The sequence below is a fragment of the Adiantum capillus-veneris genome, chromosome 6 (assembly GCF_014529385.1).
Source record: "Adiantum capillus-veneris isolate H3 chromosome 6, ASM1452938v2, whole genome shotgun sequence".
Lineage (NCBI taxonomy): Eukaryota > Viridiplantae > Streptophyta > Polypodiopsida > Polypodiales > Pteridaceae > Adiantum > Adiantum capillus-veneris.
This window is the reverse complement of record NC_140936.1, coordinates 169,933,773-169,952,175: the sequence shown is the minus strand read 5'-3', so window position 1 is coordinate 169,952,175 and position 18,403 is coordinate 169,933,773. Positions and strand designations below refer to the sequence as shown.

The 18,403-nt window shown below is 40.3% G+C and overlaps 1 protein-coding gene across 1 annotated transcript in view; it reads left to right on the top strand.

Moving 5' to 3' along the window:
* LOC147456698 (uncharacterized) overlaps positions 1-1,909 on the top strand; it is a 64,264-nt gene extending 62,355 nt beyond the window's left edge. Inside the window, exons 6-7 of the mRNA XM_086515145.1 lie at positions 1,107-1,359; positions 1,682-1,909. Coding sequence (XP_086371271.1) covers positions 1,107-1,359; positions 1,682-1,827 — 399 coding nt within the window. The 3' untranslated portion in view covers positions 1,828-1,909. The remainder of the gene's footprint in view (positions 1-1,106; positions 1,360-1,681) is intronic.
* Positions 1,910-18,403: the final 16,494 nt, after the last annotated feature.

Below are 18,403 nucleotides of genomic sequence, written 5' to 3'. Positions count from 1 at the left end.
GAACCAAAATGCGTATAGTAGGTATACCTACTGCCTTGATATCGACTGAAGCTGCTGTGCGCGGTGTCTCCAAAACTGTCCCAATTATGGAACCAATCTTGGACAAAAGCAGGAGGTAGGTCGAAACCATGGTGCCATCGTGGAAAATGGGCGTTGATTGCATGGATGGCAGTGGACTCATCGCAATGACCTTGGTTGCCAACTTGGGGGTCTCAAACTCGATTTGGTAGTAGCCACACCCAAGGAATTGCACATCGATGATCTTCCCCACTTCTGAAAGAAGGTGGGCTTGGAGGAGATCGCACCCCTCGCCCTTGCTAGGTCAGATGCCGATAATCTTGCAGATGATAGAGGTGGCTTGAAGGCGATCCACTTCTGCTGCAAGGCTCGCTTTCTATAGCGACGAGAGAGCAAGTCGGATGGTAGGCTCTGTGGTGCTACGTGAGGGGGCTTTGTCCGAGTCCCTCTGAGGAGAAGCAGAGGCCTCCATCTGTGTGTGCTACTGCGAGGAGGAGGGCGACAGGATTCTCTTTGCAGTGAACCCACCGTGGGAAAAGGGCCCGAGCAAGCAGGGAGAAAGGGGGATACAAGGCGAAGGGGAAAAACAAACGGCCTGCAGGAGGTAAAGTGCCGAAGGAGGAAGGAGGGTGGGTGGGCTGAGACGGCCGAGCAGGGAGAGAGAGGTGGGTGAGGCTCTGGGATGCGCGCAGGGAGGGGCAGTGAGGGCGAGAGGGAAGGGGTGCGCAGAGGGTGGGAAGCAGCGGGAGGGGCAGCAGAAGCAGCCAGCTCTTGGATTATCAAAGTTACGAACAAGCTTGGAAGTGTAGATTTCCATGTATATCCCAGGTAAGCTTTCAGTTTCAAACTTGCCAATTTTGCGGATTGGGGTTTTGGTTAGGACTCGGAACTCGGTTTGTGGTAGTGGCAAAGCCTGGATGCGCACCCCTAATTGCATTTTTTATCGGAGGAACGCTTTGTTTTAAGTAGTGATGTCTCTTTGTCGTTACTCTTAAGAGTTTTCACAAACTGAAATTTCTTTTGTGCATTTGTGGTTACACATACACTGCTTGTTGATCAAAGGTAGTGCCTTTTTCTGCTGTTTTTAGGGACAATCTGATGCTTTAGCAGAAGAACGAAACACTCTGCAACTTCGGTTGAGTCAAGTCAGTGAGATCCACAGGCAGGGATTTGTGAAGGACATACAAGGAAACTCCTATAAAGCAAAGACGGGGAAAATATTGCCAGCTGTATTGCCTCAGGAATCAAAGTCCTTTTTCCACGCTGCCATTTTGGAAACGGACGGACCTTTGCTGGCAGCTGTAAAGAGAGTAATGAGGTGCTTGTTTGAAATACTTTCAAGTATACCAACTTCCCAGAGACACTTCTGCACCTCTTCTGCCCTACGTTGTTTCATCATTTTCTATCTTTTGATTCTTCACACAGTCCCTTTTGTGGTCATTTTGTCTGCTACATAGAAAGCAGTTTCCATCAGTGCACAAGCTGCGTGTTGGAACTAATTCATGTGTCCTGGTTGTACACTCCTCTCACATATAACAGGGGAGATTTTCTTTGCATATTGCAAAGATGTGTATGTCATTGTGTGCATTACGTGCAGGCCCACACTTGTGTGTGTGGGCACGAGAATTAAGGGTTGTATGCAATTGACCTTTATGTGCTACAGATGTCATGGCCCCAGAGTGCAGCACCTACCATTATAGCTACCACTATCGGATTTATTATATTTCATATTGCCTTGGATCTGCCTCTTCCTCACGGGTAGAAGTCATTCCCTTCAGTTGGCTTGGATATTATGAGGATTCACAATAAACTCAATGTTCCCTTGCCAAAGGAGCAGGCGTCTTTATTGTACTTACCAACAAATTTTATTTTCTAATATTGCTGTTCGAGATGTAACATTCTCCAATTTGTTTTTCATTCATGTATGTACCATCGGCTTTGGTTATGTGGTCTTTCAGGTAACCTCCCCCCACCAAAAAAAAACCGGCGGTAAAATGCACCCTCTCCTCACAGGGTAAGCCATTCTTCTACCTATTCATTAATTCTAATTTGACTCTTGCAAGGATGCAAGCGATATATTTCTCTTTCATAATCTTCATGAACATTGGCACCCTCTTTCTATAGTTGGAAAAAGAAAACAGATGACAATTCCCTCATCAATGTTACTATCGCTCCATTCTACGTCTCAAACTCTACGACATTGTCTTACACAAGTAGAAAGCAACATAGAAACAATGCGTAGAAAGGTTACCTTTTTCAATCAAAATGGCAACAATGTGGTTAGTAATCATTTTTATTTGTATTAAAGAGGATATCAAAAGTTAATGACAGTAAGATTGGCAAATGAAAAAAAAGATTAAAATCATAGGATTGGCCTACAATTATTCAAAATTATAAACTCTCATCCTAGAAAGACCTTGACTCCTTGTTTGGAGAGTGGTGAGTAATTGTGCCCTATGTATGAAAACCAATCCACTAAGAGCATCTAGGGGGTTGTGTAAATCATTATGCCTAGTAAGAGTTTCAACGTTTCAAAGATGATGTCAGTTAGTATGCTTAGGTAGTAGACAGTGTGTGTGCAAACCTGTTTACCTTGGGCACCCAATCAATGAATAAGTGAAGTCTTTAAGCATGTAAGTCAATATGTAGTGTGAAAGCGCACACTCCCATTGTACACCCTAAATCTGTAGGATTTTTTTGTTTTGTTTTGTTTTGGTGGGTCTATTTTCATAGTTGTTTATGTGAGCATATATTAGCTTGGATCCATCACAAACTAGTGGGTTAATTGCCCTTTAATCTCTTGCAATCTTGCAATAAGCTTTTTCATGTGTGATTTAGAGATTAGTGTGCATGGACTTACATGGCTTAATAGTGTGTACACTACTTATTGCTATGCTTGAGTAATGCATGCCCGACTCATTAGATCCATGTGTATGTGCGTGCATGTGTGCGTGCGCATGTGCGGGTATTTGTTTGTTTGTTTAGTGAGTGTTTAGGGACTAGTTATCGTGTGCACCATTGTGGCTATGTGCGTAGATTGAGCTCATAGAAGTGAGGAAAAGTGGGTTGGGGAATTCTAATATATGGCTATGTTCTCCCATTGCCATTGAGCACACCTCGTCTACTGTCATTCATTAATTCACTAATTATTACTGAGTGTTTTCATGTGCTTGTTAGTTAATGATCCACATGGATTTTTTTTTTGAATTGTTGTGTGTAGTTAGCTGCTACTTTGCAAGGCTTTAACAATCTTGACCTAGGAAAACAAAAGGGGTGGCTCCCATAGAGTAGCCCTTACAAGAACTTGGATATCATGTGACCTATGATGCCTCTCAAATCAACAAGCCTTTGGGGCCATGTAAGTCACGATAATCCAGGAAGGCTCTCAAGAAAAAGCTATAGTAGCAGGTCCTCACAGTCAAAGAGAGGTTGAGAGATAGAGACTATGTGTTGGTGTATGTGTGTAGTGCTTATGGATATGGAGAAGATTCATCATCATTTCCTCTTACATCAATAATCTTGAAGACTCAAAGAATCAAAATCTAACACAAGCTGCACAAAATCAACTCCCTAATTGGCTCCATTCCTAATGATTGTGTTGGACTACCCACATGAAGGCCTATGTGCTCATAAAATTATTATCCAAATTTTTACTGCTAGACAATTGTCACTAAAGAGAAGTGTCAACTTTGGCCCTAAAAATGATGGTGCAAAAATCCTCTCGTGAAAATCAATTGGACATAAATCTCACTCATGAACCCTAAATCCACTCATGTTCTTATCACCAAGAATTGCACATGACCATGTTTGCAAGTGCACATGCATCATACGATGGGATATACACAAGTCAAAAATTGGTCATGTAATCATCAAAATGGATAAATGTTTCCACAAATTCATGCACAATAGCATCAAGCATTCACTAATGGTGCCCTTCAATAATTATGGTTGCAGGCACACTTGATTTGAGATGTAGAAGGATTTAGTTCTAATTCAAATGTGGTTCCAAATTTCATTCAATCAAAGCAATGCACACAGTGCAAAAATCGTCTCAAGTCTCAATTGGAAATGTAGTTAGGCACCATCCCAATCCTTGTGCATATAACTTGATGCAATTTTGGCATTTACATGGCAGTCTTGAGACATAAGATGACAAATCACCAAATCAATGTGGCTTTAACAAAGGTACACACATACCAATCTAGAAATTGATAATTTTGTGCAATCGCTACTACGTGCATAACTAGCTACTATGTTAGGAGGCTCGGACATTGCCACCCTTGTTACGTATCGATGAACTTGCTTTTTACTAATCTTTTACTCTAATTAGGTTAGGCTTTTGTATGTGAAATGGTTGAATTATGAAATTTTGTGTGTGCATAAAACAGTATGTTCCAAATTTTTTATAATTAAAATCGCATATTGCTAATTTTGTAATTGTTCCCACTAATTTCTTACTAACCTCTCTTTGCATTTACTAATCTTGGACAGCTTAATCGTACCAATTTGTTGTATTTTAGAGTGATATTGTAGGAAGTTCAGAGATATTTGGGGAAATTTTACACTAATCTATGTGTGTTGGAGCATCATTGGATTGTGGAGAAAGCTTATATTTGCTTTGACCTTGGCTTTATGAGTGTAATTTTGACTTTCTTGACCTTTTTGTGTTTTAATTTCTGTGCCGTTAAGATTTTCAATTTCCACTAGATTTGAAGCGTGCGCATTGGAAATTTGCAAGCGCGTCTTGTGCATCATGGCACATGCATTGTTAATTGAGGATTGAGCTATACAAATTACAACTATGTTGCACGAAATTATGTGTGTTTTCTAAATAAGGAATCGGGACATTTGAAACAATGAACGTGTGAGAAGAAGCCAAGTATACACGTGTAATTATAAGCTCAAAAAAACACCTAGTTTCTTCTCTCATGCTTGTAAATACAAGGCTTGATGTTCTTATATAGGCTAATATGGTTGATCAACAAGAATGACAAGGGTTGATAACCAAGAATGACAAGGGATGCACTTTAATCCAAATAGGAAACACATATTTCACGTGTTTGCATTTATTATGCAACAACAACTAGCTACATACATGAGGGAGGTGCCTATTGCAAATTCTTTCCATTTGATAGTAGAGAACATGGATCAATTCAAAGGGTAAGATGCCTCAAGTACCTAAGTCATCATGTAAATTAAATGGAGCTAAATAAGGTGCCTAAGCTAACATGCTAGCTAGATTTGAGATTGTTGTGGTTCCAAAAATTAGAGCAAATGTAGGGAAGAAAAGGAGGGGCCATGGAGAAGATTGAGAAGCATTCATAAAATCTCTGCATCAAGAGTATTTCATGGAGGTTTTTTCTCATGTTATAAAAGAACTTTTCGAGAATGGGTGGACCACCCAAAAGAAGGCTCTATCTAAGTGAGTTACTAAGGATATTGTTAGTGGGTTGCCAACAGACATCTGTAGCATAGCTATCTGGCAATAACACAATGTCAATATTCAGGGAAGTGACTTGGATGGGGCACAAAAACTTTGAGGTTGTCAATCTCAAGAAGTGAACCTAACAAGCAATCACACAAACTCAACAAGCAAACCATCACTCAATGATAAGGGAAATTTGGCTATGCCCTTTCTACCGCTCTAGGTCATCACACCATTTTGGTACTTGAACAGACTCAAAATGCTACGAAACTTTAGGAAGAGGTCTAGGACACCTAGGGGCACTATCCGACCAAGTCTGGTCGCAATCCGACAAGGTACCAAAATCACGATCCATCATGAAAAAGGTTTTGAAAATTGCAACAATAAATATCAAAAATATCGTTCTATGGTCTAAGAACACTCTCTTATGGTCAAGATGTCAAAAAACAGTGATTTAAGCACTCAAATATGATGATTAGACTCACTAATGCGTAGTCGCAAAACTTAACAAAACTGACAATGCTTACACTTGAATGAAAGAGCAAAGACAGAGGAACACAATGCAAGTTTTGAAATTGAAAACAGATTATCCAATCATTAGAAAAGTTGCTTACGAATAGGAGATTTGTAGTCACTTGAGCGTATGTTTTTTAGAGCTCCCTCCTTCTCTAGAGATAAGCCTCTTTTACATTAAATTTATTGACCTTTATTTCTAGGACTTTCTAAATGGCGAGTGGTGGCCAACTCACATGTACCTTAACAATCATGATGAAGCTAATGAGAAGAATACACAGCTCAAGCTCCTAGCGCTAAAGAGAATAATACGCAGCTCAAGCGATAAGAAATGCGCTAAAGAGAAGAGGAGGAACTCCATTACATCTCAAGGAATTGACCTGCTACTTTGAAATCAGGATTTACACAGAGTATCATTACACTAGCTCGAAAAAATAATAGAGTATAAATGTGGTGTCCGGCTACGTGTCCAACCAGGTGGATGTCCGTATGATCAATCCGCTAACATTTTTCCCATCCTAAGTCGTGATGTCCCTTGACACGACCATGTGCAATTTTTTCATTAGGGTTGTCTTCAACTTTGTCTTCAAGGTTGGTCTTTAACTTGGTGAGTGCTAGTCGCTGATGACGCTTCCCTCTTACTTGAGTGCTTCATATCTCATGTGGTTTGGTGGATGCTTGTGTTGGACTTCAATTGTTGAAGAAATTTTGCATCTTGTTTCTCATTCTTCTTTTTGGTGCCACTTTGGGCCATAAAGATTTCTCGTGATGTGTCTGCCTTTGTCATTGGCGTGCAATACTTCACTAGCTTCAGCACTATTGAGATCCTTCTGTTTTGTTGTTGAGAGCTCTCTTGTTTTTGTTATCATTGTTTGTCCGTTGGCTTTGTATGCCATTATTGATCTTGCCTTTGTTTGATGAAGCTTGGTTGTTGTCTTGGAATATAAGATTTGCTCTTGATAAGTATGTTGTGATCTGCAGTTGTTGCTCCAAGTCGTTGTCGATTGATTTGGGTAGCCATTTACTTATTTCTAATGTAGAAAGAATATGTACAAGAGGAGGATAATGAATGTTTTCTTGATTAGGGTCTTAAAACCTAGATGACCAAAGGGAAAAAACGCGGTGGAAAAAAAAGTGTCTTTGGTATACGCTCTTATTGGAGTTGATCAATTTTACTTGAAGTACTTGGTGAGTGCTCGGAAGAAACAAAGGAAGAGTGCGTAATGCAAGTGCCAATTATGGAACACTCTATATGCATACGAAAAATTCATCAAATAAAAGCATGTAGTGTGAAAGATGGAGTTGATGGGTGCTTTAAGGAACAAATGTAGCACATGTGACATCAAAGGACGTCACAATAGCTTCCACGTTTCCAAGAAGGGTTTTTGTTGTAGAAGCTTCTCCACTCATACCTCACTATGCTCAATGCGTGAGTTTCTTTTGGACTTCTTCCTTCACTTCACCAGACATAAATTACATAGACTTTGACTTTTATGCCCACCTATACTAGCATAAGCGACACAACGTAATTAAGGCTCACTCTTCTAGCTTGAGTAGTACCTAAAATAGCTAAGATGCTTAGACCAAATAAAATATTAATTGAAGCTTTGAAACTAACACCTCGCTCATTTGGTGGCTTAGCTGCCCGACTAAGACCTTTATGCCATGTATTTTTAATGGCAACTTGGACGTACTTGTTGAAGGTTAGAAGACGTTCTTGGAAATTTAGGCCTCTTTCATTGTGTTGGTCTATGGATGCCACCATTTTGTCGGGTAGTAGGTTGGCATACTTCGGCTCCTCTTGGCTTGCTTGTCGTATGTTCACATTGCTTTGTGAAACAAGTTCTTCGGTTGTTGTAGGAGTTGATCGAGTCTTCGCTTTGAGAAGCGGTTGTAGATGGGTATGGGTTCTTTGTGTTTGAGTTTCCACAAGCGATTTCAAAACCCACCTTGTCTTTGGTCTGTGTGTGATCGTCTTTTGAATTTTCTTCTTTTGCTCAATGACTTTATGGACACTAGGCTTTGGGATCCATATCTGATGATTACAATTAAAAAGCCTTTCTTTGAAAGTTGAAGATGATGTATCCATCTAAAGGTTGTATCACCGTCAGTTTGGACAGGCTTTTGTTGGTGCTTGGTGTTAACTTCTTGACTTTGGGTAGAGCCTTGTGCTTTCTGAGTGATCTTCGTGGGTCCAGGTTGAGCTACAACTTTGGGTATCCATATTTGAGTGTTACCTTTGTAAAACCCTTGTGCTTCAAGTAGCTTTGCTAGAATTATCCGCTATTGCACGTGTTTGCATTGGGTAGCTTCGGTACCCATACTTGTCGTATTGCTTGCTGCTTGAAGATGCTTTCTTTTATCTTTTTTTGTTGTTCCTTCTCTTGCTTGAGTTATTTGTCTTCTGTTCGCTCAACTTGCTCTTTGTAGAGCGTGTTGCTAACATATTCAACCATAGCAAGAAAGTTTTGAAGCACATAAATACTTTGGACTTCGCTTTAAGTGGATATACCCATGCATGCCTAGAGTAATTGTCAATGAAAGTAACAAAGTAAAGGTAATTGCCCAAGGATGGAGTTTGCATGGGCCCACAAACATCACTATGCACAAACTACATCTTACATGTGGCCCTAACTGAACCATCCTTTGGAAACTTTGAACGCTGCATCTTACCCAAAATAGAGCCTTCACAAACATGTTTGATAGGAGCTTCAAGAGGCGGCAAAGAAGCAACCATATCATATTTTTGCAAACGCAGCAAACTGGCAAAATTCAAATGCCCAAAACGTGCATGCCAAAGTTTTGCATCTGAACTAGCCTTAGAGTCCACAACTGCATTTGAAAAATCCTTCCCACACTTTTCATATCAAGTGAACTTATACAGCCCATGACATAAAATGCCACATGCAACAATTTCATCACAAAAATTGAGATCATGTATTGTATATTTGTCATCCACAAATTTGACTACAAGACCAAGTCTAGCAAGTGCAGATATAGATAAAAGATTCTTCTTGATCCCAGGTACATACAATGCATCAACAAGTGTGAAAGAACTACCATTTGCAATAGTAAGCACAATCTTTCCAACTCTCTGGAGTGGATAAGAGGCATTGTTGGCACAAGTGACTGAATTCTCATGAGCGACATCCTCAAGAGAGGTAAACAAGTCACGATGAGAGGTAATGTGCTTTGTACCACCACTATCAAAGTACCACACTTGAGCATCTGCAACAATTGACAAACATGCATCATGGACATTAGGATCATAAGTGCACCTTGCACTAAAAGCCCATTCTGCATCAACATCAACATCACAGTCTCCTTTCACAGAAGACTCAACAATACTGCATTTGTAGAGGAACCGGCATTTGCAGTGGAACCAACCTCTTTCTTTTTAGCGTCTTTGGTCTTCAACTTAGGACACTCCTTGATAAAAGCTTTACAATAATGGCAACGCATCTTCTTTTAATCCTTATCACCAGAATTTGTAGACGAATTGCTGCAAGTAGAAGCATTAGAAACATGTGATTTACCACTCGCAAAAGAACCATGAGAAGTGGCTACATTGTTGTTACCACCTTTTCTTTGAGCAGCAATAAAGGCATGTTCTATTGCACGCTATCTAGTCTTGTTTGATATGGAAAGTGACTCTTGCAACAACAATGTGCATAATGCATCAAACTTGACAACTTTAGGATTTCCTTGGGCCATAAGTCTCCAAGTACTAGCAAAAGTCTGGTAAGAATATGGCAAAGCATCAAGAACAATCTGCACAAGGGAACTATCAGAAATGACTTCACCCGCAAAATTAAGTTGCTCATTAATATCCTTGACACCAGCAAGGAAAGTGTCCATGTCATCTTCCTCATGCATAATCTTGGACTATAGCTCTTTACGCAGCAATGCAAGTTTGCCTCGTTGAAACTTGCATAAAGACCAGTCAGAATATCCCAAGCTTGTTTTGCAAATTTTGCTGAACGAATGTGGGGAGTAATAGTGCGCTTCATAGACAATGCAATCAATGCATGAGCTTGCACATCTTTTACATCCCAACGAGCTTGCTCAACCGTACACAAAACACCTCTAACATCAGCAATCCTTGCAACAAGACCTGCAACGTCCTCAACATCACATATGTCCCCAAAACCAAGATGCACATCAATGCCCTACACAATGCTCCAAATTTCCTTCAACACAAGAACATGTTGCATCATATAAGCCCACATAGGGTAATTGTCCCCATCCAATCTGTCCTCAACAGTAAACATCTCGAACACATTTGTGTTGTTGTTAGCCATGATAAATGCTGCATCTGATGTGAAAACTACCCAAAACAAGGAGAAAGAAAGCGGGAACAAAACGTGCTATATAGCACAAACCATAGAAGACTATAAGGGACAGTTATACAAAAAACAGCACTGGGAGAATTTTTGCACAAAATGATGAAATAGACTGTGCATTATTGCATGTAGTGGAAACGGAGGCCGAAATGATCTCGAATCGAAACTTTGAGCAGACTAGACTCTACGAGCTAACCTAGAAAATATGTCGACCTACGAATGCTCGCCAAAGCTCACAAAAATCGGAGAAAGTGAGTAGGCGTGTGTTGGAGTTGCTGGCGACTAAGCCCGGGAAAATGCAACTTGCTTTGATACCAATTGTTGGAATTAGGGTTGTAGGAAAACACACACAACTTAGAGAAGATTGTTGAAGCTCGAGGCACACTACAAAGAGTGTATTACTTAGTGTGCAATGAAAAGATAAGATAGCCATAGAGTGATGGGCTTATATACAATGCACGGGGGAAAAAACTTCCTAGCGAGGGAAAAAATATCTTGAGGTCCTAAGTGTGTTTACACACATCACACATGTATATGGTAAAATTTTCGAGGAAGCTCTTTCAGAAACTTCGACTACGGTAGTGCAGGCAATGAAAAAGCTCTCAACGTTGTGGCAGGAGAGAGCTTTTGGGAGGGAGCTTTTTTGTTATTAGAAATATAAAACCAGCATGTTCTTTGGAGTAAATTAAGATCCATACACAGTGGGATGTCAAGTACACACATGCCACCATATTAGACCACTAAATTTGCCAAATGATATAACACATTTATAAAACTTCTCCTATGGCATTGTAAGCAATGAAAAAACTCTCCATGCTGTGGCAGGAGAGAGATTTTGGGAGGGAGCTTTTTTGTTATTAGAAATATAAACCCAGCATGTCCTTTGGAGTAAATTAAGATCCCTACACAGTGGGATGTCAAGTAGACACATGCCACCATATTAGAACACTACATTTACGAAATGGTATAATACATTTTCATTTAGCTTCTATCAAATTCGTATATGCACCATGGAATTAGAGAAAAATAATTGAATTAAGATTAAATTCAATGTCACAAGACTACAATTCATCACATGTAGCATTTCCTCATTTGTCAGTTACAAGCCCGTCTATTAAATCATGGCATTCATCAAACAGAACAATTTTTACCCAGCATATATCGCCCACAACCCATAAAGCACACCATGCACACATCGGATTAACAACAAGACAAAATAAAAACCCCATCGAACCATGAATTTCCCAAAAAAGAAATAACATATTCAAGTCATTAGTTACAATCGTGTCATACATACTCGTATGCGCACCATGAAAACCGAACAAAACATTTCAATGAAAATTATCATTTATGTCGTCCGACGGCAGTAGCAAATCTTCATTTGTCAGCTTGCTTTGATGGATAAACATATTATTGCTCAAATCCAAGCCAAAATAGTGAAGAAAGATGTAGTAAATATTCTTGCAGGCCATATATGGTTTGCTATACACCACTCATTCGACAAGGTCTCCACATGTACACATCGGGCTACTGGCAACATGAACTTCATACCTCTCTCCTCGGACTTGTGATGAAGATGTCTCCACCATGAATTTTTCATGCATGCCTGCCTTCACGACAATGTGTTGAACAACCTCTGACTCCATGGCTACAAATAATTCAATTCTCTTTGAGGCTTGAATTGATACCCCAGATCGATAACACACCTTGTTGGCTCCCTTGCTGAAATTTTCTTGACTGTGAAGCCTCCTGTCTCCAATTCCAATAGCTCCGAAGCATTCAAGTTTGTTTCCCTCTCCGTTGGCTAAGTGCTGGGAACTCTTGCAGGGCATTGGGTAATTATGTTACAAGTCCTCCATGTGTGATCCACGCTATTATTGCAGAACCACATGCATTGTGTCTTTGAACCGGTCCCTTGACCAATTTCATTTCCTCTCTCCCAAGTGCAAATCCGCCAGAAGGATGGTGCAACTGCACCCATACCCGTGTTCTTTATATTTTTTCTAACATTTACCAAATCTAGAACCTAACCGCCCTTGGCTTCCCTTCGGTATACAATGGATTGCCCACATTGATTTAACAATTCTATCTCCTCAACCATCATCCCACCTTCGTGCTCTTCAACCATGTTATCTGCCCATACGGATGATTCTTGGGGTCCTCTACGACTTCGTGGGATATTCAGAGTGAGATATTCCGATTGATTCAACGATTTCTCTTCCTCACAGCTCACTGTGGCAGCATGTTTTTGCTTCTTGGCAACTGTAATATTATCTCCTTCCACTACTCGTTTACAGTAGAGTGGTGTATCTCTTAGATAATCCATAATCTCTTTAGCACTAGCAGTTGAACTTGGTGCTCAGCCTTGCTAAGCTCGATGACCAAGTTTTTCAGCTGAAGGTCCAACTCCATGATATCAACCTTCGACAATGGCAATCATCTTTACACTTTGCAGTAGAGCATTTTCAAGATTAGAAACGTAGGCATCGTACAAGTTAAAAATTTCTTTGTTTCCCTCACCGGCTAGCCAACTTGCATGTTTTGTTTCGGTAAGATTTGTAGTCGGTATATATGATAGATCATCCTTTTCTTGCAAGTTTTATGAAACATATTTCTAGTTCAGTAAAAAAAGATGATGAGAAATTGAGTGTACAAACAAAAATATAAATCAATACCTTTGGGTATGAATGAATGGCCGCATCTCCCCCACAATACAGAGGTAAGCTCATTGCTATTTTGCTCTTCCCCATTTTCTCAAACCACTACCCCAATCACCATTTACTTTCCAGATTCAACTGCAAATGCCTAGGTCCAGTCACACAGGTGTTTAGACACCACCCGAAACACGAGTTCTCTTGTCCTTTTTATTGCCAATCGCAAAACTCCCTTTGCAACGGGTTGATTATGCCTTCCAATGTGGATGAACAACCGGGTCCAATTGTATTCAATGAGCATGTAATATACAGTGCAAGGACACTCTTGTAGCAGAATTGGAATTTTATCACAATGAAGCAACGAGGTGTTCCATTTTCGGAGCTCAACATACTAACTGATACTATTAACGTTAGCAACTTCCCAGTCCAAGAAGTCTCATTTGGCTGCCTGTTCATTGCATTGATCGAACACGAGCTATTTTTGCAGACGAGGTGTCCGCCACATTTACGTGTTTTAATCAAAGATGGATACCTCATTCTAGAATGAACAAGATTTACCCAGCAATGATCATCATACTTTTGTTCCATTCCTAACTTTTTCGGGACACCATCTAGCACAGCCTCCAACTCATAAATGCAATCTACATTGTACACTTGCGAAATCTCATCAATGCGCTTCTTAATTGCACCTTGGGGTACTTGTGGCTATTCAAAGCAATGAACTCTAGTGTACTTTGAGATTTCTCCACTATGTCAACACTTGTAGGCTTATTTATGTTATCATTTTCTTCCTCCACTGAGCCGTTCGGCTTTGTTTTCTTACAGACAAAAAAGATCCTTTTTTTATGCTGGTTAAATTCCCAACTGCAATACCTTCATGTTCCTCAATGGAGTTGTCCAACAACTCAACTATAGCCACTTCAGACTTCGGGGCCATTTCCACACTCTTGTTGGCGACCAACAAGAACCTTGTAAACAATGTTGAATCCAAAACGAATTGAAATTGATGACTTACTATCACACCATCTTTCACCTCAGTATGGATATCGCCATCAAGAGTGGAAATGATTGCAAACATCTTGCTGTCACCATTGCCACTGTAATCCCCAAGGTTCACCATGACAAATCTTGTTGGGCATTCAAGCAGCATAGGGACGTTGCTCTAGTAGTATTTAAGAATAAACTCACCTTGCAATATGAAGATGAACCCATTGCTCGACAAATCTAGTAGATGAAGCTAGATATCAAGATTTATCTTAGCTTACAACCTATCATATATTTATAGGCAAATGTCACACTCAAATCCAGTAATATGAAACTCTACCTATGGCACTCTATCATCTCTCTTTCTGCTTATCTTTCTCTACTCCCCCTTAACTTCTCTCTCTCTCTCTCTCTCTCTCTCTCTCTCTCTCTCTCTCTCTCTCTCTCTCTCTCTCTCTCTCTCTCCCTCTCCCTATCTTTGTACCTCTCACTCTTTAACCCCTTCTCTCTATCTCCCTATTGTTCTCACGCTATCGCAAAAATTACTCTCCCTCCCTCTCTCTCAATCTCTTTCCCTTTAACCCTCTATCTATCGCCCTCGCTCTCTCCCTCTCAACTTCATCAAATCATAGTTACAAATGAGCGCTAGTGCTCATTTATGAGGTTTCTCACTATATATATATATACAAACCCAAAAAATTGGGTTGTAGCCAAACCGCAAGCAAAGGCCTTCCACAAGAAGATAGAGTACTCCTCTGCGCGCCGTTAGGCTACAATCTCCTCTTAGAGGTTTATATATACAAAGAGCACACACACACACACACACACACACACACACACACACACACACACACACACACACACACACACACACACACACACACACACACACACACACATATATATATATGTATGTATGTATGTATGTATGTATGTATGTATGAATACACACACACACACACACACACACACACACACACACACACACACACACACATACAGGAAGATAGAGTGCCCCTCTGTGTGCTGTTTGGCTACAACCTCCTCCTAGAGGTATATATATATATATAAAGAACAATATATATAAACAAACAAACCTTTAAAATTGGGTTATTAGCTGAACGGCATGTAGAGGTCTTCCACAAGAAGTTAGAGTTCTCTCTCTGTGCGATTCGGCTACAACCCATATATATATATATATATATATATATATATATATATATATATATATATATATATATATATATATATATATATATATATATAATTATCCAAAATGGTGTTGTTGTTGAACGACGCACATAAGGGCACTCTTAAATTCTTGTGGAAGGCCTCTGTGCGCCGTTCAAAAACAACCCACTTTTGGAGGTTTATATATATATAATGAACAAATACACACACACACACACACACACACACACACACACATATATATAAAATTATCCAAAATGGTGTTGCTGCTGAACGACGTGCATAAGGGCACTCTTAACTTCTTGTGGAAGGCCTCTATGCGCCATTCAAAAACAACCCACTTTTGGAGGTTTATATATATATATAATGAACAAATACACACACACACACACACACACACACACACACACACACACACACACACATATGTATATATACATATATGTATTTATTTATAGAACTTCTAACACTATATATAGAGAGAGAAGCTATCTATGAGGCATTCTGAGCACTATCGCTCACCTTCGGTGGTCGATCAGTAAATGATTGATATCCTCAAACCTCATAAATAAGCGCTAGCGCTCGTATTGTAACTATGTTTTCGCTATGAACTTGAGAGGAAGAGAACGAGGATGATAGATAGAGGGTTAGGGGGAAAGAGATTGAGATTGAGATTGAGAGAGAGAGAGAGAGAGAGAGAGAGAGAGAGAGAGAGAGAGAGAGAGAGAAATTTGGGCATCTATCAATGAAGCATTTCAAAATTAAAAACCTTTTTTCTTTAGGGAGAGTCTATATAAATAGGTATTGGGTGATTATTTTTTAAGTGAAAGACCTATCAATAGAAGAGACAAGGAGTCTAGACACCTAAGGTACTGCTCTATCTCTTGCTCTATCTACCTCTTCTACCTCTCTCGCTCTATCTCTTCTACCTCTTTATCTCTTGCTCTATCTACCTCTCTATCTCTTCTACCTCTTTATCTCTTGCTTGCTCTTCTGTAAAGTTGGGTGAGCGCTAGCGATCACCCCTAGCCCTTGCAGGTAAGAAATTGATCTTGTTCGGCCTCTCTTGTCTATCCGAGTGAGTGTTGGTGCTCGCCCCAAGCCAGTGGCAAGGCCTTGAAGCTGAGAAAAGCCCAAGATGTATCAGGAAGCAGAGGTCTTGAAGCCGAGAGAAGCCCAAGAAGCGGCAAGGAAAGCGAAAGAAGCGGCAGAACATCAAAAGCAAGCAGAGGAAGCAATTGAACAAGGAGCAGTACAACATGATCAGGATGATGTGTCTCCCCACCCTTCTTCACCTGTTTCTGAACAACATGATCACCCCATGCCGAGCCCACCACCTTCACCAAAAAATAAATCCAAAGAACTTGAACCCAACAAGGAGACAGAGCCTGAACAAAGAGAAGCAGCTGAATCTTCACAACAATCAGTTGGATTCCAGCTCTCAAAGGCTGAGGAAGATGCACTAAAAGGGAAAATTATACAGGAGGTAGATGAGCAGTGGAAGGCAACAATGGATTAGGAGCTGAGAGTTCTTCACTCCGTCAACATTACACAACTCACTCCCAATCAAATCAATGCGCAATGGCACCAACAATCCCTACCCTATCCTCTGATTAAGGTGGAGTTGCTACAAGTCAAAGAAAGGCTTTACACAGACATGCAAGTCGAGGGTGCAGATCAAGACCACCCGAAGTGGAGGTTGAGTTGGCTAAACAAGAATCCAGGGTATTTGATTATGTTCACAAGAGCACCTGCGGCCCTACAAAAGGATCCTACTTTCTGTCCTATACCAAGAGTAAGGACTTGGCAAGCACATGAGGCACTAATAAAGAAGCGATCAACTTGCCTGGATTACCCCAGATTGCCTGCTCCAAAAACGGGACCACCAATGGAAGAGTACATGGTGAAAACCCTAATGGACGCCATGTCCTTCTTCAAAAATCTACCAGACCTATTATGTGCAATGCTATACAAAATCTACCGAATGATGCTCATTTGCATCGAAGTATTCCTTGGATTTCATTCCTTGAGGGTAACAAAGGGTTGTGCTATGATCTCAGTGGCCAACCTTCCGAAGAAGTCCTCTATGGCTTCTATGCCAGATGTATGTTTTTACCTTCTAGCATTCTACACAGGGTTCTTCACTTGGTGAACGAAAATATTTGGGCCAATGATCATCAACCTGACATCACGGTTTGTAGGCTACTCAATAGTGGAGCTGAAAAACAGAGAAACAATGTAGTTCTTGCAAGTGCTAGATAAAGAGAGGAGGATCATATACCAAAAGACACTCAATGCGCTTAAAGACCGCCTCGCCAGTCGTCAACCTAAAGACTACTGCAGCCCATAAAGCCGTGTCAAGGGACGACCTAGGCGAGGAGGGGGGAATGCTAGCAGCAAGCTAACACAGATACCATTTTTCGTAGCTCCCATGTAAAAACACTTATTATTTTGATAAATTGGGAATATTGTAACTACTATTTTCGAGTAAACCTTGTAATAATTGAGGCAGGGCTACAAGCTTCCAGATTGTATCAACCTGTCATTACCTATCTTTAGTTAGAGCTCCCAAATTATTAGTTTTGACCACCAAAAACCTTGGCTAAGGTATAAAAGCCAATTTTTATAAATTATTTAAAAGTTTTTCGAATAATGAAATACACAGTGTGAGCTAACGTCGCTCACTTCTCTCCTTCTCGCGCTTCCTACTCCCTCCCGGATTGTCACATTGCAGTTGTGTTTGTTGCATTGCAACCGCAGGTAAGAGCTCTATGCATTGATGTAAACACATCACAATATTTTGTAGCTTTTGGCGTCACCGACCCGCGGCCTAATTTTATCATAAGTAGGAATTTACACTTCAAAATAAAAAACTAAGCATAGGCAGTGTACTGGGGCATCATTGCTAAGCATTTAGGTGCATTCTGGGTCAAAAAGGACTAGGTTAAAACTCAACTGCTGTTAATAATTGCAATTTTGGCACTTGACCTAAAGTGGGCTTTGAGACCATAAGCATGTGTGCTTAGGTCTTATAAAATTGTCTTAGAAGTTTCATTACGTTTGGATATCATTTGATGCTGTAACGGATGTGATTTGTTTGCTCATGAGCGATTGGCTTTTGGTAATTTCAGTCACTTGAGTGTAGCTTGAGTTAGATGCGAGTTGTTAGTTGTTTTCCAAGAGATTGACAATCTCTTGTAGCCTCTATGCACTAGTCAAGTCAGCTTCGTCCCATGGATTGAGAATTTAATCGTGGTTCTCGCTAAATTTGCAAT